Source organism: Danio rerio, chromosome 7, assembly GCF_052040795.2.
Source record: "Danio rerio strain M-AB ecotype USA chromosome 7, GRCz13ab, whole genome shotgun sequence".
NCBI classification, from domain to species: Eukaryota; Metazoa; Chordata; class Actinopteri; order Cypriniformes; family Danionidae; genus Danio; species Danio rerio.
Window position 1 is genome coordinate 35,129,579 of NC_141027.1, and position 25,888 is coordinate 35,155,466.

Here is a 25,888-nt window from a genome sequence, read left to right on the forward strand (position 1 = left end):
TCATGTTCATGACAGGTTTATGACAAGTTATAGTGTCTTAGAATTGTCAAGCTGTCATGACAAAGATAAAGACAGGTATGTATATGCTTATGTTTTCACAGTAAACAATGTCATCTTTGCATTTAAATAACATAACCGAGCAAATGTAATGTGTATATTGGATGATGCGACGGCAGCCAGAGGATAACGTTGCCTGTGCGCTCACCACACACCAGCTTAGAGGGAGTAGAGAGACAATGATAAAGCCAATTCAGTGGATGATTGGGAGGCCATGATGGTTAAGGGCAGAGAGGGAATTTGGCTAGAACACTGGGGTGAAACCTACCCTACTCTTTATTAGGAGTGCCATGGGATTTTTAATGACCACACAGAGTCAGGAGCTTGGTTTATCTCTCCGATAGGACTGCATGTTTTCCGCTACATTCATTCTTCCATGGTGGGGGGCCATGCTAAAATTGATCCCGCCACGGCTACATTACAGCTCAATTAAAACATTGTTGTGTTTTTTTTAAATAGCGGGTGATAATCGCACCAAAACGTATTAAAAGGTAAGTGAATTTTAACATGACAAACTTTTCTGTAAGCGTAGTAGTGCTGTGCACTATTTGTTTAACTCTTTAGGGTTACGTGCTGACTGACTAACTGGCTAACTGACAGGTGCGTAATGAATGAGGCCAACAAACACGATGTATAGCCGTTTAACTTGCTTTAGGATGCATTAATGCAGCTCTGTAGGTCTATAAGAGACATTCATAAATATTCGCAGCAAATCTAATAAATGTTGGAGACATACTTGTTACATAAATGCACTAAATTGCATTTCAGCAGCATTTATTTGAGAGCGCACAAGAAGATCTGTGCTTGAGCAGCGCATATTTGAAGACGTGCAAGAAGTTTTGTGCACGAGCAGAAGAAATCAAAGAGCAAAGAGATTCGCATGCTCGTAGGCTGTTATATAAATGCGATCTCGAATTGTAATACTGCGCTCACAACATTTGTCATTGAAATAACGCCACAGGTAGTTGTTAGATCTGAGTAAAAAATGCCTGCTGCCACAGCTGGAAAAAATGCTAGAGGAAACACTGGCCTGCACCCACTGACAGCATAGTGTCCTCTTCACTATACAAGGGCATTAGGACTCACACAGACCACAGGATGAGCGCCCCCTGCTTGCAACACTAACACCACTTCCAACAGCAACCTAGTTTTCCCATGTAGTCTCCCATCCAGGTACTGACCAGACTCAGCCCTGCTCAGCTTCAGAGAGTAACCGGTTTTGGGCTGCAGGTTGACATGGCTGCGCCGAAGGTTTCATAACAGTCTTATGCACACCAATTCAAGTAAAGTGTTTCCTTTTTTTAAATAAAACTGCACTGTTTACAATAGTTTTCTCTTAATGAAAGCAGAGCAAAAGATCAAAGGGTCAAACAAACTATACATATTTTTTACAGCCTTATTATTTACCAAGAGTGATATGAAAATAATAACCAGTTACTAGTCTGCTATATAACGTCATTCCAAAGTTATGTAATCTGTGCAAAGATGGCATAGTGTGTTTTTTTGTTATCATTTGCAGTACTATTATATCACATTACAGTGAGAGCTGCGTTGCGATTTGGATTAAAGGCATGACTAGTGATGGAGGCATATTCACCCAACAGAAAACTGACCTGTTGGAAAATAGTCTTTTGTTTCTCAACACTTCAAAGAGACGTTCCTAAGCTTTGAGACTTTCTGATTCTAAAAGGAATCAGTGTTTATAAGAGCTTCTGTGCTGGTGTCTCGCAGAGAGATGCGAGTAATAGACTGGTGAGAGATGCACACATACACAAAGAGTTTCCACTGGTCTTTTGTTTAGGACAATCTCCGCTAAGTCAAACAGTTAACGATAAGCATCAGGACAGAGATAGCTACATCCTCTTTAAACAATAACCCACTTTAACGTGCTCGTAAAAGACTAGAAACTTAAACATACATTGTATTGTTTTTTTGAATTAGATATTTTTTATTATGTGACTTCTTATCGGGGGAAACTTTCAATTGTTTTTATTACATAATGAATATATAACCATAAGACTCTACGCGATACATGTAAACCAATGTCTCTTTAGTTTATAATTACAGCATACAAGTAAATATTAAGCTTTATGACATGTTTAAACTGAGACATGTTTGCTCGATTACAACATAAACACTAAGCAGAAAGGTGTTCAGGCAGCACAGATTGTTCACAATCACAGAAAGAGCAATTCTTTCAAACATATTAAAAAATATATAGTATAATAACGGATCATTCTGTACACGGTTTGAATTCTTTTCAATAACGTTAAATACACAATACGCCGTAAACATAAAAATGTAATAAAACATTTCAATGACAAATGCTATTTACACTTAAATAGTTTAGCCTAAGATGTAATATTAGGTTCATTTAAGAGTCCAAGTTACTCAAACTTTCTCAATGTAATCCATGCACCATGCTGTGAAGCGCGAACAACAATACAAATGTTTGCTTGATATTTTTAAAACATGTTACTATTTCGTATCAAACTTCAAGTCAGATGTTAGTGGTGGAATGCGTCATGGAGAAGTTCTCCATCCGAATGCGTACCACTTTCTCCACAGGTGGAGGAGAGTAAAAAAAACGGCATGTGAAGACCTGCTTGCAGGCTTTTCTAAAGTTTTCAGAGAGGAAAGCATAAAGAATGGGGTTGACGCAGGAGTTTCCATAGGCGAGGCAGTGGGAAATAATACGAAATGCAAAAGAAGCATCGTTCAGAGGGAACTGGCCGAATTCGACCCACATGGCGATGATGTGGTGTGGCATCCAGCAGATGAGGAATGCAGCCACAACCAACAACACCGTCTGAGCTGTCTAGAAGACAAAAAAGAAAAAGAAGATTGGTTAATCATACACATGACAACCTGTTTTTTTTTCTCTAAGGTATACAGAAACAACAAACATTCTTGAAATAATTGACAGGTTTTAAGGGTGTGAAAGTTACTCTTTAAAAACCTTCTCTATTAATAGATGACAAAATCTATCAGGACTCAACAGAGCATATGATTCGAAATGTTAAAAAAAGTCTGCCGTTATGGTAACTGGGACGAGGTTCACTATATGTGGGCTGACAATCAACAGCTGGACAGAAGGCCACAGAATAAAATGACCGGCTCAGGTGGCAGACAGGATCGTTCTGCTTTCTAACCTTAGAAATCTGAGGTTCTGTCTGCATTCTGAGCAGTTTGAGATACAGTTTCTTGCAAAAAAAAAATTGTTAAAGCAATATATTTTAAGAAACACAAACATTTAACTTTATATATTTGCTTTAAAGCTGAAAATGGGTTGAACAATGTGTGGACATATATGAGAAAGTTCAATTAAATGCAGATTTATTTCATATTTTAGAATAATTCTTCTTCTTAAAGTATCCAGTGTATCCAGTGTTAAAGTATAACGCTTCCAGTGCAGAAGTCAATTTTATACAGGAATATTTTGGGTAATTAATTATATTACTGCAGAAGCGGTAGCAGTCAATTTATTTTCCTTCAGACAGAAACTGGTTTCTGAAATACATCTCTCAAGAGAAATGTACAACTCAAATAACATGCTTGTTATGATCACCAACAGTGTTGCGCTTACAGACTGCTAGGCAACACTTACATTCAACTGCACTACAAATCCCATCATGCACTTCACTAACACACCTCATGATTGCAAAGAGTCAGCTGAAGCTGTTCAGGACTAATTACACAGACTATTTATGCACCTCTCAATCTCATACACACGTTGCTGAGTCTTGTAAGCTGTCAAGTGAATATTATGACAAGGTTTGTCTTGCCTTGTCTAGCCATGAACCGTTCTTTGCTATGTTTGTTTAATTGTTTTATGTTGTTTGCCTCCCAAATCAACCACTCGTCTGTTATTGACCACTCGATTTGCCTTTATGTTTTTGTTTGCCCCTGATTGTGACCATTGCCTGCCTGACCATTTTCTGTGTAATAAATCCTGCATTTGGATCCTCAAACCCATTGTCAGCATCTACTTCTGTGACAAGGCTTTCTTGTTGTAATTTAGACCCCAATAAATTAAATGGTTTACTATTTGAGCTTTAAGGCTTAAAATCATAAGATTTAAGATTGACAATATTCAACCATGCAACAACCACTATCAACAATTAAAAATGTTATAAAAAGACTCAAAATTATAATATTAATAACCAATAATACAATTTTTATATGATTAAATGATTAGTATGATATTACCGTCAGATAGGACTTTTCGTTGCATTTTGTGACATGATATTTCATTCACACACGGCTGTTTGGCACTATTCTCTGCACTTATTGAGTCAGTAAATCGCCACAGACATCTGCAACACGAAATGCTGAGTTTTGTTTTCTCTCACATTCGGTGTGCGGTATCAGATTTCATTAAAACAACACTCAGTTTGTAATGGGGGGCATGAATGAAATGTTCCTGAATGAAAGCGCCAAACTGCAGTTAAAGTCGAAAAAATTTAAAATGAAACACCAGAAATGACATGAAACTCTGGAGGAAATATGGATTGCCTGGGGAATTATGTGCTATAACATGTAAAACGGGATGATGAAAAAAACATCCAAAAAGCAACTCGTGTAAACACTCTAACCATATTAATGTCTTAAACAGATTAAGGCAAATTATTCGATCACTGATGTCCATGTAAACATAGTAATTTTTTTCTTTCAAAAAGATGAGATGTTTATGAGCTCTGCATTTAAAAAAGCAGACAACTTCCATCAATATGCATGTGTAAGTACTAGATATTTTTGGTTCATGTTCTTATGTGAAAATGCATTATTGTAACTTTAAAGTGGCATCAATTTAAACCAAGATAATTCAAGGCTGGTCCTTTTGCATCCTTTTGCTGATTAGCTCATAAATACAACTTTGTAGAATCAAATTAGCAAGAACCCTTTGTTAAAAAGCCCCTAATATGCATTAAAAAACACTTTCATTGTCTGATAGTATGCATTTATTTTTAGCTAATTATCCCAGCGACTCCTATATGACTCGTTTAGCGATTCATTTGTTCCCAACCTCCTGCTTAGCGCGATGCTAATCTGCGCTGATTTTTCTGATGACACAGTCTGTTGTGATTGGTCTACTGTTATTTCTCCTGGAAAACTCCCATAACCCCCCCCCCCCAATAACAATAACAAACAGCAGAGGATCGTGAGCTCTAAACGCATTTAAATCCAAAAACAAAGCTGCAGGTGGCGCATTTTTAACGTGGCTTTAGACATAATATGAAAATATAAAGAGTTAACCACATGCAATACAAGCAGTTACAAGTAACAAAACAAAATTAAATACATATTTTTTAAGCCAGAGAAAACAAGGAAATAAGTTTTAATAATTTAACAACTTCACAAAATATTAATTTTACAGAATAGAATTCAGACAAAAATGTCATAGATATTATAATTCAAAGGTGACTGTTTAAAAAAGTGAACGCCGAAGTAGGAAGAGCACATTCTTTCTCAACCCAAAGCCAAACTGTTTTTGATACAAGCCAGATGACAGCCTGTGAACCTTGTTGTAGGCTTAACAATGCACACCTCATCTCACGACAGAAACGAGGCTTCCTTTGAGTGGGCAGACGAAGCGCCACACCAGAAGAGGGATTGATGAGAGGAGAATGAACTCATTTACGACACTAAAATTAGCAGTAATGCGTAACGTTAGAGATGCATCCTCTAATGGATGTTATGTCGCAGCTCGGTTTAAAATCTATAAAATAAATGGTGCCTGGCAATATGAATGATGAAGAGCTCACTGTTTCCAGAGTGGCTGGAAGGGACGCCAATTTGAAGATTGCATTTATGCGGCAGGTTGTTTTTCGACACACCAGGAAAGCAGATATTCAAAGCTCCTCCAATATGTGAACTCATTAGCTCAGCCAGACTTATGATGTGTCTATAGTGGGCAGTGGCCATGTGGAGAGCATCTGCCAGCACAGATCACAGCCTGAGCCCACACAATGCGATTTGCTTAAAGGTTAAGTACAGCTTGTGATATTTCTGACAAAAGCTGCATTTTTAAAGTTAGGGTAATCACATGCTAATTTAGATTATATTTAATATATTTGGCAGATTTAGAAATATTTCAGTGGCACCAAGTGAAGTGCTTTAAAACAAGCTGGATACTTCAAACAGAGAGTGGGCGACTGATGGAGACAGAGAGAGACAGAGATAGAAAGAGAAAGAGAGAGAGAGAGAGAGAGGGACCACTGTGATTAGTCACAGGATAAGAGTCTAGGAAAGTGCAAGGAATTTTCTGGTAGATTGGCACTGTCCTCCTTGGGCCCTAGAGACACGCTTCAGCTCTTAATATCCCTTAGAGCTTGAGAGCTTGATTGAACGATTTAATATTACAAACGTTTAATGCTTGTTTTTGTTTCATGACTCTACCATGTGAAAGCTGAAGGCTGTATTTCAGAGAGATGAAAAGCATTGTTGGGTTGATTTATTATTTATTAAATCTGGACACAAATGAAAAAAGATCAGATGAGCTAATTTTAATGAGTGGCAGGCAAATTTAGCTGGTGAGAATATTTAAAGGGACAGACTTCACTGAAGACTTCACCTTAGGGCATCCAAGGCATAGATGGCTTTTTTGTCTTCGGGAGAACATCAAAGAAGGTGCATGGTCCTTGATGATTCATAAAACGAGACTGGCACTTTTAAGAGTGTACTGTATGACTCCTGACAATACATTAAAGGTCTAGTGAAGAATAAAGTTCTCTATTATCAATCCAGAGCATATGCCAAAAGCTGGGGTCCAAAGAAATGAAATGGAGAGAATGACAGTATGTACTGTAAATGTATTTTATACCACCGGGCCTAACATGAAGATGGACAAGTTACCATTATACCACCAACTCCAAACATTCATTCATTTATTTTCTTTTCGGCTTAGTCCCTAAAGGGGTCACAACAGCAAAATGAACTGCCAACTTATCCAACATACAGTATACAGTAAATTTATACAGTAAATGCTTGTCCAGCTGCAACCCAGTACTGGGAAACATCTATGCACACTCATTCACACACACACTACAGCCAATTTAGCTTATTCAATTCATCTATAGCACATGTCTTTGGACTGTGGGGGAAACCGGAGCACCAGGAGGAAACCTAAGAAAACAGGGAGAACATGCAAACTCCACACAGAAATACCAACTGGCCTAGCTGGGGGTCGATGCAGCGACCTTCTAGCTGTGAAGCGACAGCGATACCCACAGTGCCCACTGTGTCGCCCAACTCCAAAGATTACATACTTAATTGTATACTTTACAACAGCTTCTCTGCTTATTGTCACTGCTTCAGTATTTGATACCAATCATGACTTATTAACAGATCCTATTAGAATACAGCCTGATCTCATGAGGAAACTGAGTTGTTTTACGTTGTGTCAGTTTATTGGCTAATTCATATAGATTGATATCGTATAGTTGAGACGTATAAAATTGTACGATTTTTAAAAGGAGGCATGTCACCAAGGCCCACCCCTAAGCCCAACCATCATTGAGAGATTGTACTGAAATATACGGATGAGTAAAATCAGCATGCATTCAGCATACTCACTTAATCTGCATTTTTCAAGGTTTGAAAGTTTCAGTGTTGTATATAAATGTATTAAAAGCAACCATAAAAGACTTTGTGAAGCAGGCTGTTTTTAACTAAAACTTGTCCCACATGTCCCATTAAAAAGCCCACGTTAAACATCAAATTATTTTAAAACCCTTTTTCATGCATTTTAAATGAGGGAGCAGGATACCCACCTTCAGGAGCGATGTCACCCCCCCCCCCCACCCCACCCCCCTTCCGCCCAATTGGTGATGGCCTTGTTATGAGCCATGGGTATTCATTTTGTTTTGCCTGTAAGTTTTTTTTAATTCTCAAAGTGCCAGAAGCCACTAACTTGCACTTTATAAATCACCAAGGACAAATGTTTCAGTTAAAAATCTTCTTTCATGTTCTACGTAGGAAAAAGTTAACCTACATCTTGAATAGCCGGGGGAGAGTTAAGTAACAGCAAAATGAGACTTTTGGTTGAACTGTACAAGGATGTACAAAGAAGCTTTCCAAGAAATTCTGATCTAACACAAACACCGGGTACAGGTAACAAGACAAATGTGTAAAGGTTTGCACCATGACTACCACTCACATAAACAACAAAAAAAGCAACCCTGCTTGTCTTCAATATCGCTGACATGTTTTTTTTGGAAATAAAGCAGGAGATATTACAGGACAGGATCGGATTAATGTAAATCAACAACTGAAACACCAACTGCTTCCTTTCTCTTCATTTAATGTTTCTGAGTATTAACAATCTATTATACTTCTGTGGTGTTTACCACTGAGTGATTAAAATGAGACCAGATTTCCTTTAAACAGAAAAAAGATATTATCATTTACTCACTGCCATGTGATTCTAACTAGGTCTTTCTACAGCAGAATTTTTTGTCCATACAGTGCAAGTTATTTTAGATCCCTTGACTTTCATTTGATTGTATGAACAAACTATCTTACCTCATTAGAAAGAATAAAGTTTGGAATGATGTAAAAGTGTGAGAAAACATCTTTAAGATTTTAGTTTTAGATGAACTCTATAAGGGTGGCATGGTGGCTCAGTGGTTAGCACTGTCACCTCACAGCAAGAAGGTCTGGCTGGGCCAGTTGATATTTCTGTGTAGAGTTTGCACCTTCCCCCATGTTGGTGTGGGTTTCCCCCAGGTTCTCAGGTTTGCCCCACAGTCCAAAGGCGTGCGCTATAGGTGAATTGAATAAGCTAAATTGGCCGTAGTGTATAAGTGTATGTGTGAATGACTGTGTATGGGTGTTTCCCAGAACTGGGTTGTGGCATCTGCTAAAATATAGACTGGATAAGTTGGTGGTTCATTCCGCTGTGGCGACTCCTGATGAATAAAAGGACTAAGTTTAAGGAAAACAAACAAATGAATTAATGAATTTTTAAGAAAGTAAAAAATGTTTAATTAAAATTATTTTGAACAGCATGGTAACATTTAAAAATAAGGTTTCCAAGGGTATTAATGCTTTTGTGTAGTGTTTTTGCTAACACGAAAAAACAATAAGCAATGGATTTATTACTGCATTTATTAATGTTAGTTAATAGCAATAAAGTTGTTCATTGTTAGTTCATGTTAACGCCACATTAACTAATGTTAATAAGAATGCACTGATACATTTAGAATTAAAATGAATAAATACTGTTGAAGTAATGTTCATTATTAGTTTATGTTTATGCTACATTATTAAATGCATATTGCATTGCAAATATATAATGTAGTCCTATATTATAAAAAAGCTGTACGTTTCGGCAGGGCATTTCTTGTTCCTATTTAATAATGACAACATGCTCTACACAACTCAACTATGAACACAACAGACTACATGAACAATTATTAACAATGAATCATTCAAATCTTTACAGCCCTACGTATCAGTAAAAGAAATTGCATCTTATAATTAAACTGTGATCATATGGAGAAATGGATTAGTCAGTTCTTTAAAGGAACTATTTGAAATTATTTGAAAATGGGCTTCCCTAGAGTTGAGGTTTACCATTTCTAGGTCTAGCAGGAGCCCTTGTAGTCAACCCACACTCATTATAGATACGTACTCCTGTTTACATTTCTGGACACATGAAACATGTTTTGTTGCAGTTTTTGTTTTCACGAATCCGCCAGAGCCCATGTGTACACTTTTTCACATCTCAAATTTCTCTCACAAGTGCCATTCGGGTCTGCTCTTTTTACATAAATCCACCAGAGGCCCTTGTTGACTGACTGACCAACCACACACCCCACCTTCAACCTTTTTCCTTAAAATCAACCAATAGAGTTTTCAAAAGGACTGATTGACCCAGCCACTGCCTTCCCTAAACCCAACTGACAGCGTTTTCAAAAGCAATCCAGAAAAAGAAAAACCCTCACAGTCGCCTGATTTTTACCATGTTTTCAGGTCTTACCACATTTTCACCCTTTTATTATTATTTTTTTTTCAGTTTTTATTTGTTTTACCTGCTTTATCTGCTCAAACCCCATCATCACAGTCTACTCCTCTCTGTGTCTCAAGTCCACAGACGTATGGCCACTGAGCAAACTGGTAACAGTGGAAAAGCCGTCAAAACAGAGCTAAGCGGTCAGCTGGTAGCGCGAAAAGAAACATCATACCACTCATACTGCTCTGCGGCATCAACTGCCCCGTAGTGTTCACTTTAAAGACAAAATGCAGCCATAGGTAGCTCTGGCTACATAGTTCACGCTCCCTAGAAATGTATAAGGGGCGTTGTATTTACAATGAGACTGTGTTGCTTTGAGCTTAGCTTAGCACAAATGACTGATCATTGAAAAATCATCGAAATCATTAAAAAATGTTTTCATTTTCTGCTAGTCCTTCTACACAGAAGAGTATTTTTTTGAATGAGATACTAATGGTCAATGCAATTTAAACAGTCGAATCGAAAATAAACAGTAGGGAAAGTAATATGAGTCTACTTCTAAAAGGTGGAGTGTTCCTTTAACACTGTGTGAAAAAGCAACACAACCACTGAAACTAGATATCAAACTTTTCCAGTGAAATGAAAAAATATCCATCATAGCACCATTCATGAAGAAATATCAAAGGAATTAAGGTGAAATAGAAGCCAGGGCCACTAGTGAAACATCTTTCATCAAGCTTTCATTTTTAGTGACTGAAATTCAATAGCAAGACGAGCACCAGGGGAAGGCCTCCGTAACAATGAACAACATTTACACATACACAGAGAGGCATTTTCTTCCTTGCATTTGATGACCGACCTTAGCTCTGTCCACTGTTTCACAAACACAAGGTAAAACAACTGACATTATAAGTGAATGTGTAAATTTCCGATGGTGTGAATGGACTACAGAAAATAATGGGAAGCTAATAACAGCTCTCAGGCTGATTCAAGCATAATTACCGTTATTTTCCCTGCGCCACCATCCACAAACCCTGAAGCTCTGAACCCAGAGCCAAGGAAAACAAGTTGTTTATACAGCATGATTTGTGAAGGTAACAGCTTGCAGTCTGCTACTAAGGGCTGAAAGGGTCAGAAACCTGTTGTGATCCCCACTGTCCGTGATTATGTTTCTGTTCCTCTCTTCTCTGTCTCACCCTTGGTCTTCTTTCTCCCTCTTGCTAGTCTGTTTTGGCTTTCTCGCATGTAATTATGTTGTACCTTTCCCCGTCTCCTTTACTTTCATCATATTTTGGGCTTAACCTTCAAATACATAACCTTCAGTGTATATTCAGACATTCACCAGATGACTTCAATGGGTTTGTTCGGAAAGAATTCATTAAAGGTGCAGTAGGTGATTGTCTTCAGAAGCATTTTTGTTGTGCTGGTTGAAAGTCTCTTCACAGTCTAATAGTAATGATTAAAGTAAATAATCTGAATGTATTTATATGTATTTTTATATTGTGGGTGAGGCATAAAACAAAAAAAATGTTCATGTTCAATTTGTCTGTCAGCAAATTCAGATTTAAACAACTGCGCAGCCGTTTGTACGCAGCTCCGCCGACCGTGGCGCGTTCACGAGAGAGAGTATTTTGCATGATCGGTAAAAACCTACTAAATCAAAACTTTTTAAAAAGCTGAATCAATATTAGAGTTACCTTTGCACGCTGGAGAAAGGATGACACAATATCTGAAGGATTTCTCTTAGACAGGTAATGTTCTGTTTTAAAACTGTTTAAGCTTCATGCAAAGCTGATGTAACTTTAGATGTTGTTGTTACAAATGGGTTATATCATTACAGAAGTGTTGTTCAGCTATTCCACCTAGTCTCTTTCTATATTGCTTACCATGCAACTCTAAATATTTGCTCTGAAATAGCATGTCAGTTTGGCTTGCAGGCCGCCAAGCACTAGTCGCTTTTAACACATGAGAAAGGGTTCTTTTGCTGTGCTCGTGTTTAAGGAGGCGAGGCTCTAGACGGCAGGGGAGGGACCGTGGTTCAGAGATTTATGCTAAGCTGTTAGCATTATGTAAGATCACCTACTGCCCCTTTAATTTAGATTGATTGCGTTGATTTTGTAAGAGAGTGAATCATGCATAAAATATAATAAACAAATTATAAGCATAGATAAATCCTGTTATATAACAATAATGTTAAAATCAAATGTAAAATAACAATGCAGTGTAGTATATTAATTGAATAAAATCTATCTTTATTAACGATACAGTTGGTACAATTTCTTGTGTTTAAATACTTTAACCTCTCTTGAAATTCTCACAGTCATATGCCTTAAAATATAATTGTCACAATCACCAGTGATCTTAACTCTATAGATCACTGGAAAACATGCACTATCACTAACGGACTACAAAACCGCCATTTTATGGACTACATCTTCATACATGCACTCCGCTCACACACACGTTCCTCTTTCTGACTGCACACACATCATCGGAGAATTGTCAAGGGCTGATTACACACACTATTTAAGCAGCACATACATTCACTCCAGTCGCCGAGTCTTGTTTACATCCTGTGACATTACAACGCGTTTACTTTGTGTATACCCTCACCTTGTTACTCTGTTTATCCCTGCCTGTTGCCAGCCTTGTGACCATCTGCCTGTTATTGTAACCACGATTCTAGATTGCCTTCATACATCTGTCTGCACCCCCGTTGACCATTGCTTGCCTGACCTCCTCAATAAACCTACAGGATCCAAACTCTGTAGTCAGTGTCACCTCCCCTGGTTACAATAATACATACAATAAACTTTCACTCCATTACAGTTAAACTCTGCAGTGACTCTACAAATTTCATGCTCCGAACTGTGGTGTGGTGTATAATCCCAATTTAATATTACATATCCTCTAATGTGAGTATTGTGGATGCGCACATTACAATATTATTACTAAAACTATGTGATGTTGAGCCCTGCTAAGCTCAGATGATAAAACAATTATTCTGTCTGCATAAGCTGCACAATGCTTTAAATCCACTGCTTACATGGTAATGAGAGCAGTCTTTTTTCAACACCTTAATGCTCGGGTTCAGAAGGGTAATTACAAAGTGATTTGGAACGTGTGAGACTGAGCTATACTAAATAGGACTGCTAACAACTCAGGTAGTTTGTCAGAGATATGTGGAAAATTACTTGCAGATGTCCTTTCAAGAGCCCTGTCTAAACTGATGACAAATGAGGTGAGAGCAGAAAGGATTTATAAGCCCCTGGCTGTGTTAGTTTGGCATGTGAGGAATATCTTAAAAAATAATCTGTCAAGATTAGTTAATAAACCCAAGCAATAGATTGTTGTTGTTGTTTAATATGAATGCAAAGCTGTCTTAAGGCAGATTAAAAAGGTATTAACGTTAAAAGTTAGTGGTGAGTATGTTTACTTCATGTTCTTTAACCAATTAAGCACTTGTTTATACTCAGCTTTCCCTCGAAACTGGGAATTAAATAAATAAATTAAATACAAGTTCTATTATGCAATGGCTTACAAGGCAAAAAAGGGCATTTAAGCAAAATGTGATTTATACGCTACACGGCGCCTTATACACACCCAACAACAAGAAATCCACACTCCAATCAACTCCAGAGACACAGACATTCGTTCTTGAAGCAAAAAATAATAAGCTAAAAAGGAAAGATAGCACAAAAATGTTTCACTTGCCTCTGATTGAAGTATTGAATTCATTATATAATTGAAATTATGAAATTTCGACAGATATACTGTATACAATATTATATCGGAAGTCAGAATTATTAGCCCCCCTTTGATTTTAATTTCTTTTTAAAAATATTTCCCAAATGATGTTTAACAGAGCAAGGAAGTTTTCACAATATGTCTGATGTTTTTTTTGATAAAGTCTTATTTGTTTTATTTTGGTTAGAATAAAAGCAGTTTTAAATAAAAAAAAAGCATTTTTAAGGTCAAAATTATTAGCCCCTTTAAGCTATATATTTCTTCAATAGTCTACAGAACCTTCCTAGTTAACCTAATTAACCTAGTTAAGCCTTTAAATGTCACTTTAAACTGTATAGAAGTGTCTTGAAAAATATCTAGGCAAATATTATTTACTGTCATCATGGCAAAAAAAAAAAAAAAAACAGTTATTAGAGATGAGTTATTAAAACTATTATTTTTACAAATGTGTTAAAAAAATCTTCTTTTCGTTAAACAAATTGGGGAAAAAATAAACAGCAGGCCTAACAATTCAGGGGGGCTAATAATTCTGACTTAAACTGTATATACTGCTCAAAAAATAAAGGGAACACTCAAACAACTTAATGTAACTCCAAGTGTTCTCTTTATTTTTTGAGCACTTTACAGTCAAGCCCAAAATGATTCATAACCCAGGAAGATTCTAATAAGACCAAGGGTTTTTGTTAAAATAATAATAATAATAACAACAATACATTTTAATTATAATGCCCTTTTCTCAGACTCAGAGCACTTAGAGAAAGAGTAAAACCACAATAGAGAAACATAAAATACCAAAACCCAAATAATTAAAAATGATAAAAACTCATAGATTAAAAGCAATACTATAAAGATTAGTTTTAAGTTATTTCTTGAAGCAGTTCAGGAACTGGCGTTCCTGATGTTTGTAGGTAGAGCATTCTATAATTTGGGTGCGCGGTAGGAGAACACCCTACCTCCCATAGTGTTGAGTCTACAACAAGGCTGGAACAAAGTAAGACCCAAAGCAGAGTGTAAACAGCAGGAAGAAGAAGATACAGACACCAAATCCCAAATATAATCAGAACAGAACCATGAACCGCTTTTATATGTTAAAATCAATGTGTGACTTAACAGGTAGCCAGTGTAGCTGTTAAAGTACAGGGGTAATGTGAAAATGAGACGATGTATGAGTCAACACATGTGCAGCTGAATTTCGAATATATTGAATATAAATAAAAGCTGAGAAATATATTTTCTCCCCACAGTGATTACTCTTATATGTTATCTTATCTTTCGGGAGAAGCCTGTGACATTTAAAAGAACTTGCTGCTTGAATAAAAGTACATTTAATTCAGAATTCACAACATAAATAATATAAAATAATAACTCCATATAGAGTTACATTTTAGTTACATCTACAAAATTTATTTTCAATAACATTAATTATATTTGAGTAACTTTTTTTACCTGTATAGTAACTACTCATTTCTTATTGATAAATAATGTGCATATTTAATGCTAGTTCTGAAAGAAAATCTGAAAAGATTTTTGCATTAAAATGTCAAAACACTATATCAAAAAACAAAACAAAACACTAGAGCATTTGTCTTATACACTGTATATACTGTATAGCAAGTCAGTCATTCATTATTGTTTAACGCCATTTCTGTCACCAAAAGTTAATCTATAAACCAAAAACATGAGGGTCACTGAATACCCAAGAAGATTTTTACAAAAGAAAAGCAGTAAAAGAACGTTCGAGGTTACAGAAGTAACCCTTCGTTCCCCGAGGAGGGGAACGGAAGTGCCATGAATGGGAGGATTCGGATCAGAAGCCGCTTATCTGGAGAGTATTGAACGGGCCAATGAATGAAATTAATTGGCAGCGTAAGCTTGCGCAGGTGTGCGACATCTGCAATCATCTCAGCATATAAGCACACCTGAAGCCAGCAGACGCCATCCTTTTAAGCTGAAGAGACTTTCAAACAGCTAAGGGACAGTCATTATGGCGACGGAATATGGCACTTCCGTTCCCCTCCTCGGGGAACGAAGGGTTACTTCTGTAACCTCGAACGTTCCCCTTCGGTTGGGGAACTTCAGTGCCATGAATGGGAGAATATGGAAAGCGCCATAATGACTGCACCTTACCAACACCCCCGATGAGGAGATAGTCAAGCAAGCGTGACGCACCCACATCATGGGGGGCGCGGTCCTCCAACGTGTCCCTGGCCCTAATTTATCCTACTTCAACAGAAGTTTTACGGATTTAGATATATTTTTTGGGAAGTCGTGAGCATCTAGATAATTCTAGGAAATACGACAGTACGTTGGGAAGCGTGCAATCCCGATAGGGAGGACGCTGCGGAGGCCATCCGTTACCCAAGGGGGGGATAGATGGCAGAATTTACCTATGGACTAGCCCTAAAAAGGGGGAGTACGCATAGCAAAGAGTGGTTAGCGGAGAGGGAAGACACGGGTCCGCCCAGGGGGGGGACTTAACCGTGGCGGAATAAGCATATGGGATCGCCTAGTGGGGATCACGCATAGCAGGCACCTATACCCAAAACGCGGGCTGACCAGCGGGCAGACCTACAACGTAGTGGGCCAGCAAGTGACTCCTCCGCTGAGTCAGTGCTGGGGGCCACGGAGGAATCTGCAGGGCTCACCTGACGGGGAACTTTACTGACAGATAAAAAAGGCGCACGTACCTCCGTGTTAGGGAGAATGGCGCAGCAAGCGTGTTTCAACACCCTACCGAGTTGTCTCCTCAATCACCAAAGGGTTACCTAATACCCTTGAGGAAACCGGCTCCACTCGCAGATTGTAAAACCTTGCAAATGTGTTGGGTGTCGCCCAGCCCGCAGCTCTACAGATGTCTGTTAGAGAGGCGCCGCGTGCATGCGCCCAAGAGGATGCAACGCTCCGAGTGGAGTGTGCACGTACTCCCGGGGGACACGGCTGACCTCGACTCGAATAAGCGAGTGAAATGGCATCCACAATCCAGTGGGATAATCTTTGTTTCGATACGGCACTTCCCTGCTGCCGACCGCCATAACAGACAAAGAGCTGCTCAGATGATCTAAAATTCTGAGTATGGTCCACATAAATGCGCAGAGCGCGAACTGGACAAAGTAAAGAAAGGGCTGGGTCTGCCTCCTCCGGGGGCAGCGCTTGCAGGTTCACTACCTGATCTCTAAAGGGGGTGGTAGGAACCTTGGGCACATAACCGGGGCGGGGTCTCAGGATAACGTGAGAGTAATCCGGCCCGAATTCCAGGCACGAGTCACTGACCGAAAATGCCTCCAGGTCCCCGACCCTCTTGATGGAGGCCAACGCAACCAGCAGAGCTGTCTTCAGGGACAGAAATCTTAGAGATACTGATTCGAGTGGCTCAAAGGGATCGGATCGCAGACTCGTGAGAACGAGGGCGAGATCCCAAGAGGGCATGAGAGGGGGGCGAGATGGATTAATTCGCCTAGCACCCCTAAGGAACTGGATGACCAGGTTATGCTTTCCCACGGTGCCGCCAGCTACCGCGCTATGATAAGCGGAGATGGCGGCCACGTAAACCTTGAGAGTGGAGGGCGACAGCCTGCTGTCCAACTTCTCTTGAAGGAAAGAGAGCACAACACTAATCTGGCAATTTCGGGGGTCTTCTCTGCGAGAGACGCACCATTCAGTGAATAGACTCCACTTCAGGGCGTAGGCGCGCCTCGTGGAGGGGGCTCTAGCCTGAGTGATGGTATTAACCACCGCAGTCGGTAGGTTACCTAAGTCTTCCTCGCGTCTAGGGACCACACGTGGAGGTTCCAAAGATCGGGGCGAGGGTGCCAGATGGTGCCCTGTCCCTGAGAGAGTAGGTCCTCTCTCAAAGGGATCCGCCAGGGGAGGGCCGTCGCGAGGAGTGAGAGCTCTGATATCCAGGTCCGGTTGGGCCAAAGGGGCGCAACTAGCAGAACCTGTTCCTCGTCCTCCCTGACCTTGCACAGAAACTGCGCGAGCAGGCTCACTGGGGGAAACGCAACTTGCGCATGCCCCGAGGCCAGCTGTGGGCCAGTGCATCCGTGCCGAGAGAGCCCTCGGTCAGGGAAAAAAACAACTGGCAGTGAGCGTTCTCGGGGGAAGCAAACAGATCGATCTGGGCCTCCCCGAATCGCGCCCATATCAGCTGAACAGACTCGGGGTGGAGTCTCCATTCTCCAGGGCGTAACAGCTGTCGTGAGAGCGCATCGGCTGCACGATTGAGCGTGCCTGGGACGTGAATGGCGCGCAGCGATTTCAGCCGCGGGTGACTCCAGAGGAGCAGACGGCGGGCGAGCTGAGACATGCGGCGAGAGCGCATACCCCCCATGCGGTTGATATACGCCGCCGCCGCCGTACTGTCCGTCCTGACCAGCACGTGTTGCCGCTCCAGCACCGGTAAAAAGCGGTGGAGAGCGAGGAACACTGCCAACAGCTCTAGGCGATTGATATGCCAATGCAGCTGGGCACCCTTCCAGAGGCCCGCAGCCGCATGCCCGCGACACACGGCCCCCCAACCCGTGTTGGAAGCGTCTGTTGAAACAACAACATGGCTGGACGCCTGTCCTAGAGGCACACCGGCCTGTAGGAACGAGGGGTCGTTCCAAGGGCTGAGGGCGCGGCGACACAGCGCAGTAACCGAGACCCGGTGTGTGCCCGCGTGCCATGCGCGTCTGGGGACCCGATCGTGAAGCCAGTGCTGAAGTGGTCTCATATGGAGCAACCCGAGCGGCGTGACGGCGGCTGCGGATGCCATATGCCCCAGGAGCCTCTGAAAGAACTTCAGTGGGACCACTAGTTTGCTGTCGAGCTCCCTCAGACAGTTCAGCAACAGGCGAGCGCGTTCCTCGGAGAGGTGCGCTACCATGGTGATCGAGTCCAGCTCCATCCCGAGAAAAGAAATCCTCTGCACGGGGGCGAGTTTGCTCTTTTCTCAGTTGACCTGAAGCCCCAGTAGGCGGAGATGCCGAAGCACCTCGTCCCTGTGCATAATCAATTGCTCCCGCGAGTGGGCTAAAATCAGCCAGTCGTCGAGATAATTGAGTATGCGAATGCCCGCGAGCCGAAGGGGCGCTAGGGCACCCTCCGCGAGTTTGGTGAAGACCCGCGGAGACAGAGAGAGCCCGAAGGGGAGGACCTTGTACTGCCACGCTCGACCCTCGAACGCAAACCGCAGAAATTGGCGGTGGCGTGGAAGAATGGAGACATGGAAATACGCGTCCTTCAGGTCTATGGCTGCAAACCAATCCCGAGGACGAACGCATTGGAGAATGCGCCTCTGCGTGAGCATTCTGAACGGCAGCTTGTGCAGACAGCGGTTCAAAACGCGCAGATCTAGGATTGGCCGTGACCCACCGCTCTTTTTGGGTACGATGAAGTATGGGCTGTAAAACCCACTCTCCATCTCGGCTGGAGGAACCGGCTCGATTGCACCCTTCGCCAGGAGGGCAGCAATCTCCTCTCGCAAGACAGGGGCGGACAGGGGGTTGACCCTGGAGAAATACACGCCCGTAAACTTGGGGGGCCGTTTCGCGAACTGAATCGCGTAACCGAGTCTGATTGTGCGTATGAGCCACCGCGAGGGGCTGGCCCGCGCTAACCAGGCAGGCAGAGCCCTCGCTAATGGAGTCATCGCTACAATCGCTGACGTACCAGCGGTGGGGCAGCGCGGAGTGGGTGTGCTGATCCGGGAAGCACGAGGGTCCCGCGGAAAAGCTGGAGGAGAGCGATTCGCTCTGGCTCCGCACCCTGACTCCGGAGAGGGGGCTGGAGGGCTGAGGGAAGGGAGACCGTCCCCCCAGCGCTCGTGAGCCACTGGCGAAGCACGTAGAGTCTGCGAGCCGGAAGGCAGCGCGTCCCGGACTGGCAGAACTCGTGCAGTCACATCCGGGGAAGGGAAAAAGTGCTCTTTCACTGATGTTTTGGTGGCACTGAAAAGTACCGTTGTTATCGGGGCCCCGCCCTCCAGCGGGGAAAGAGCAAGTTTCCTCTTCTCCGGATGGCCTGTCTCAGGGACGCTTCGCGGTCCGTTTACCGGACTTAACGGCACCCTGGGCAGGAGGGGCTGCCTGCTTTCGAGGTGAACGCCGCGCCCGCTTGGCCGGAGGCGCAGGCGGGGGCGGGGCAGCACTCGTTGGCGGGCGCCCTCGGCGAGGAACAGCGGAGGTGGATGGCTCGGCGGGCGGAGCGGGCTTACGGCCACGCCGATAGATGACATTGCCCATCGCATCCGACTGCTCTTTCACCGCCTTGAATTCCTGGGTGAATTCACCGACGGTGTCGCCGAACAGGCCAGCCTGGGATATGGGCGAGTCAAGAAAGCGAACTTTGTCAACGTCGCGCATATCGGCCAGGTTTAGCCAGAGGTGGCGTTCCTGAACCACAAGTGTGGACATCGTCCTCCCCAGCGCACACGCGGCGGACTTAGTAGTCCGAAGAGCATAGTCGGTCGCGGTGCGCAGCTCATGTAATAAGCTTGGGTTGGACCCGCCCTCGTGCAGCTCGGCCAGCGCCTGCGCTTGGTAGCGCTGGTAGGTGGCCATCGCGTGCAAAGCAGAAGCAGCCTGGCCCGCAGCCTTATAAGCTCTGGCTCCGAGGGAGGCAGACAACCTACAGGCTTTGGACGGGAGGCGGGGCAAACCCCGCCACGTAGAGGCGCCGCGCGGACAAAGATTGACCGCGATAGCGCGCTCCACTGACGGGATCGCCTCATACCCCCTGGCAGCTCCGCCGTCAAGGGCGGTGAGGGCGGAGGCACTCGCAGCACGGGCAGAGAAAGGTGCCCTCCAGGACTGCGTGAGCCTACTGTGCACTTCCGGGAAGAAGGGGACGAGAGGCTTCGAAGGCTTCGCCTTCTGGTCCTCTACGTAGCACCCATCTAGTCGGTCCGGCCGCGGAGCTGGGGGATAAACCATCTCCAACCCCACGGCCGAAGCAGCCCGGGAAAGCACGGCTAACATGTCCGCTTCAGGATCCGATTTGACAGCGCTCACCTGCCCGGAGGGGGCGAGCGGGTCCGGATCTTCGTCGGACAGTGAAAGCCCACCCTCCGATGCCGCGGAGGACATCTGATCTCCGGTGTCAGCGAGTGTGAGAGCTACCATCTGGTTAGACGGATCACTCTCACCACCCGAAGCTTGGATGGAGCGCCGTGAGGAGCGAGAGGTCCGCGAGCCCGTGGGCGGCGGATTAGCTCCCGCTGAAACCCTCAGATCTGCCCGAGCGCCCGCTGCTTTTTTAGAACAGGAGGCAACTGGGGTGGCTCGCTCTCTTGCGAAAGTTAGCCGCGATCTTAGCTGTGCAACGGTCATGGCATCGCAATGACGACATGAACCGCCCGCGAGCACCGCATTAACATGCTGGACCCCCAAACATGCAATGCAGTGATCGTGTCCATCATCCGGAGACAGGAAACCCCCGCATCCAGAAACGCACAGTCGGAGCGCCATCCTGAAAAGGACGTGCTGCACGACTGTGTTGCTCTTTTAGGAAAGTTGCAACTATACGCACCGCTCTGGAGGACCGGACCCAAAGAACCGCAGGCAAGGGAGTAACCCAGCTCGACCGTCTGCCACCGCGAAGACCCACTCTGGACCGGGAGACACACTCGTTCGCTCTGAAGTGCTGATCAGCAAGAGGAACCCTCATCGACTCACTCAGAAAGGATCTGAAGCGAAAAGGATGGCGTCTGCTGGCTTCAGGTGTGCTTATATGCTGAGATGATTGCAGATGTCGCACACCTGCGCAAGCTTACGCTGCCAATTAATTTCATTCATTGGCCCGTTCAATACTCTCCAGATAAGCGGCTTCTGATCCGAATCCTCCCATTCATGGCACTGAAGTTCCCCAACCGAAGGGGAACCACCAATATTGGCATTTGAAAGACAGATTCTGCTTTTGTTGGAGCAGCTTCTTGGATGTCTTTTTCTGATAATAGTCTTATATCGATCTAGCTTAAGCCTTGTGCAACAAGTGTCTCATGCTGGTCACCAAGCAAATACAAACGAAAAAATAAAGTTCAGCACATTTAAATGTATTTTTTATGATTCTTTCAACCATGTAAAACATTTGTGCATTAATTGACAAATCAACTTGAAAGTAAAGTGAACTTGAAAAAAGCATTAAACTTTAAATTACTTACAACTATTTTAATAGACGAACACTGTAAGAAAATGATCGTATGCCAACATTTATAAAGCTTGATTGATTGATTGGTTGATTAATGGGGAATACAACAGCTCCCTTGATTTCACGCTTCATGGCATTATCAAGCTATGATTTTTGCAATATATACACAATTCTTAAATACCGTGCCTTCAGGCAGACAGTGACTGCAATCAGGCAGAGTGATTGTACATTTACATCTGTAATGTAAAATATTTAAAAGTGGGTTTTGAAGTACTTCTGATCATGCTCTGACCCTAGCACCATTAGATGCTTTTAGCTCTGCACTAAAAGTAAGAGAAAGAAAGAGGAAGGTGCTGTTCGCACAGACTGCAATCTTGCATTTAAAAAGCTTGGTGGAGCAGAACAGAATCAACCACTGAACTGTTTTAACGTAAAACAAGAGTCCTGTCAAGTTTTATGCATCAAAATCCTTTAAAAGCCTCAAAAATCAATACAGCAACAGTAGCAAAAGACAGTTTATGTGGCTTCGATTTCATTTTACCACGTGTTTATTTATTATTTATAGTCACCATCATTTCAAACCATTAGTTATTAAATGCTCAGTGAACACCGCAGGTATTGCGAAGGTCACAGGCTCAACTTTAATTGAACAGATGTGAGGGCTTGAGAAGAACCAGCTCATTCACAGATCCTTTCAGATTCATTTATAATTTGTTTAAATTCAGATGTGACTAAAAGTGATGCACTTGGGTGGTATTAGTCCATCTGTATCTAACAATTTGACTCATTATGTGGACAAATAAGCAGGTATCAGTGTTATCAGCCAATCTGAGTGATGTGGTGAGCTGTACCCTCATGTTCACTGAAAACTGTAGCATCACATTTACCTTTTTTCCATTAGAATACGCAATACTTATAGTGACAGACAAAAACATACAGTTGAAGTCAGAATTATTAGCCCCTTTGAATTATTTTTCTTTTTTTAAATATGTCCCAAATGATGTTTAACAGAGCAAGGAACGTATGTCTGATAATATTTTTTCTTCTAGAGAAAGTCTCATTTGTTTTATTTCGGCCAGAAAGAAAGCAGTCTAAAATTTTTAAAAGCCATTTTAGGGACAAAATTATTAGGCCCTTTAAGCTATATATTTTCTCGATATTCTACAGAACAAACCATCATTATACAATAACTTGCCTAAATACCCTAACCTGCCTTGTTAGTCTAATTAACCCAGTTAAGCCTTTAAATGTCACTTTAAACTGTATAGAAGTGTCTTAAACAAAAATATATCTAGTCTTACATTATTTACTGTCATCATGATAGAGATAAAATAAATCAGTTATTAGAAATGAGTTCTATAAAACTATAATGTTTAGAAAAGTGTTGAAAAAAATCTTTCCATTAAACAGCAATTGGGGGAAAAAATAGAGTGCTAATAATTCTGTCTTCAGCTGTATGTGATATACATGCATACAATACACACATCTGATTCCCCTTAAACCACTACTATGTTGCTTGCCTGATATGATGAAATGTTCAACAATCTGAAATATCTGAATGTAAATAAAGATGACTTCACTTGAAATTTCAAGCCACCATAATGCAAGGGTAATGATTGCCCAGAGAGATAGCTTAATGCTCTATTATGACACAGATATGCCTGTAAGTATAAAACTTGAAAACTTAGACCACTATCACCAGTATATTCAGTAAAACTGTCAACATCCATGACAGTTTTAAATGATCAATGCTGGCAAGTAATTATGACACGTGTTGACCTGAAATACAATGTATTTTAAAAGGACAAACATTCAAACTCGAAAGTCAACCATGTCCATAGTATTAGGATAATTTCAGGCAGGCATTAATGTAAACACAGATACTGGATATCAGTCATGTATCATGTATTTGACAGTATACATGGCATTGGATATGTGTCCCTAGACCACAATCAATCAATCAATCAATCAATCAATCAATCAATCAATCAATCAATCAATCAATCAATCAATCAATCAATCAATCAATCAATCAATCAATCAATCAAATTGCATAAATATATATTATAATAATATAAAATTATTGATTAATGATCCATGTTCCAAGTTCCATGACTTCAATTTTAACTTGGTTAGTAGAAATTGCTAAAAACTTAATTTGGACATCTTTAAAGGCTTTTTTTAACATCCAATCTTTGAAAAATTAGACTTTAAGTTGCATCTCAACCAAATATTGTACTATCCTAGCCAGCCTACCTGCTTACATTATGGAAAACTTATCAATACAACTTTCATTTCATTTTTGGACTAGTTTTGTAGTAAAATATGACATACTAGTGAATGCCAACAGGCTGGACAATAATATAATATGGTCAAAAGATCAGATCTGTAAATTAAAAAGATTTAAATTCTGTCATCATTTCCTCACCCTCCAATCAACAGTAAAAACACTCAATTAAACACACTGTATTCCTGTCCTTTATAGACCATTTCGAGGAATGTAAACAAAAACAATGGTCCATTTTTATTTTCTATAGCTTCCAATAATTAAGTTAAGGCAACTTAAACAGCTTAAGGCACGGGTGCTCAAGCTCGTTCCTGGAAGGCCGATGTCCTGCATAATTTAGTTTCAACCCCATTTAAACACACCTGAACCAGCAAATCAAGCTCTTTCAAGATAACTTCCAGGGAAGTGTGATGGAAAAAGTTGGAGCTAAACTATGCAGTACACTGGCCCCCCAGGACCGAGTTTGGAAACCCCTGGTTTAAGGAAACCAATTGCTATAAACCATTTGAGTTAAAAAAAAAACAATCTTTATGAGTACTGTGAACTTGCTCCATTTAAGATCAAGTAATGAGGTATTTATTTAACCCAATTTGCATCATACACTCATTTCATTTGATAAAGTGGACTGTTGCGTGTTACAGTGCATATTATATAAAATTACAGCTACTAGATTCGCAGATACAATAGTAATGGCCTATGAATGCAAGGTTGTCACTAAACCTGAACATGCTCAAGTTCACTGCCAAAAAAATGTTTTAAAAGTAAAACTTAAAGTTGTTATTGAAGCTTATCCACTTGAGGGGTTGCACATCTATATACTTCAATTACAAGCAAGCCTTCTTTACAGCATGCTGACTCCTTATCTGCCACAAAATAAGAAGAGTTAGTTTCAGCAGCAACATCAATCCATTGATCGCAAAGGAAATGGGATCCTTGCTGTGGTGCGCAACACCCTTGTAATGGCTCTCGTTTTGATGTGGCTGAAACAGACTCTTTTCTGTCGAGGAGCGAGTGTCTCTTGTTTCAGCATTTATTACATTATGCACTCTCACACAACTCTTGGGTCCTCATTCTTAATCTTTTATCAGAGTCAAGACAAATTTATGTGAAGTTTTGCAAAGTTTATCTCTCAGTATGACAGTAATATTAATAGTAATAATAGTGTATAAATCATCACTATTTTAAAGGATGCAGTACGCATTTATTGAGGACCACTGCTGATTTTTGAAATCCACACCTAAATAACAGCATTTTTCGAAAGAAATACAACTCTCCTGTCATTTTTTCCAACCCCAATTTCATGAACACGCTGTGCAAGATGCTGGCAACAGCTTTTAATGAGGCACTTTTGGATTAAACAAACTCTATCTCAGCTTAGTGACTTTATAAAATAAAGCGGATTAATCACATTAATGGTAATCAGCTGGAAAGTCCATAATCAATATAACATTCAATCATGTTGTTGCCCAACAAAATGCAATCAAGAAGATCTATTGACAGCATTGTGAACTCAAGACGAGAGTGTTAAAGTGAATTGTATTCTAGCACATTCCGGCGGAGGCATATTACTGATTGTCCCAAGGTGTGATGCAGTATCGTGCTCACATGATAATGAACTTTATTAGATTCATGCCACACAAAATCATTAACACAGAGGAAACACGTTCAAGTTTTAATCCGAAAACAGCTCCATTTCTTGCAAAACAATTTAAATT

The 25,888-nt window shown here is 41.5% G+C and overlaps 1 protein-coding gene across 2 annotated transcripts in view; it reads right to left on the reverse strand.

Moving 5' to 3' along the window:
* Window positions 1–1,976: 1,976 nt before the first annotated feature.
* The window catches only part of galr1b (galanin receptor 1b), a 66,899-nt gene continuing 42,987 nt past the window's right edge, over window positions 1,977–25,888 (reverse strand). Inside the window, exon 3 of one of the 2 annotated variants that reach the window (XM_087259644.1) lies at window positions 1,977–2,875. In XM_087259644.1, the coding sequence (XP_087115770.1) occupies window positions 2,558–2,875 (318 nt within the window). In that variant the 3' untranslated portion in view covers window positions 1,977–2,557. The remainder of the gene's footprint in view (window positions 2,876–25,888) is intronic. The other variant, NM_001327843.1, reaches the window with a different exon arrangement.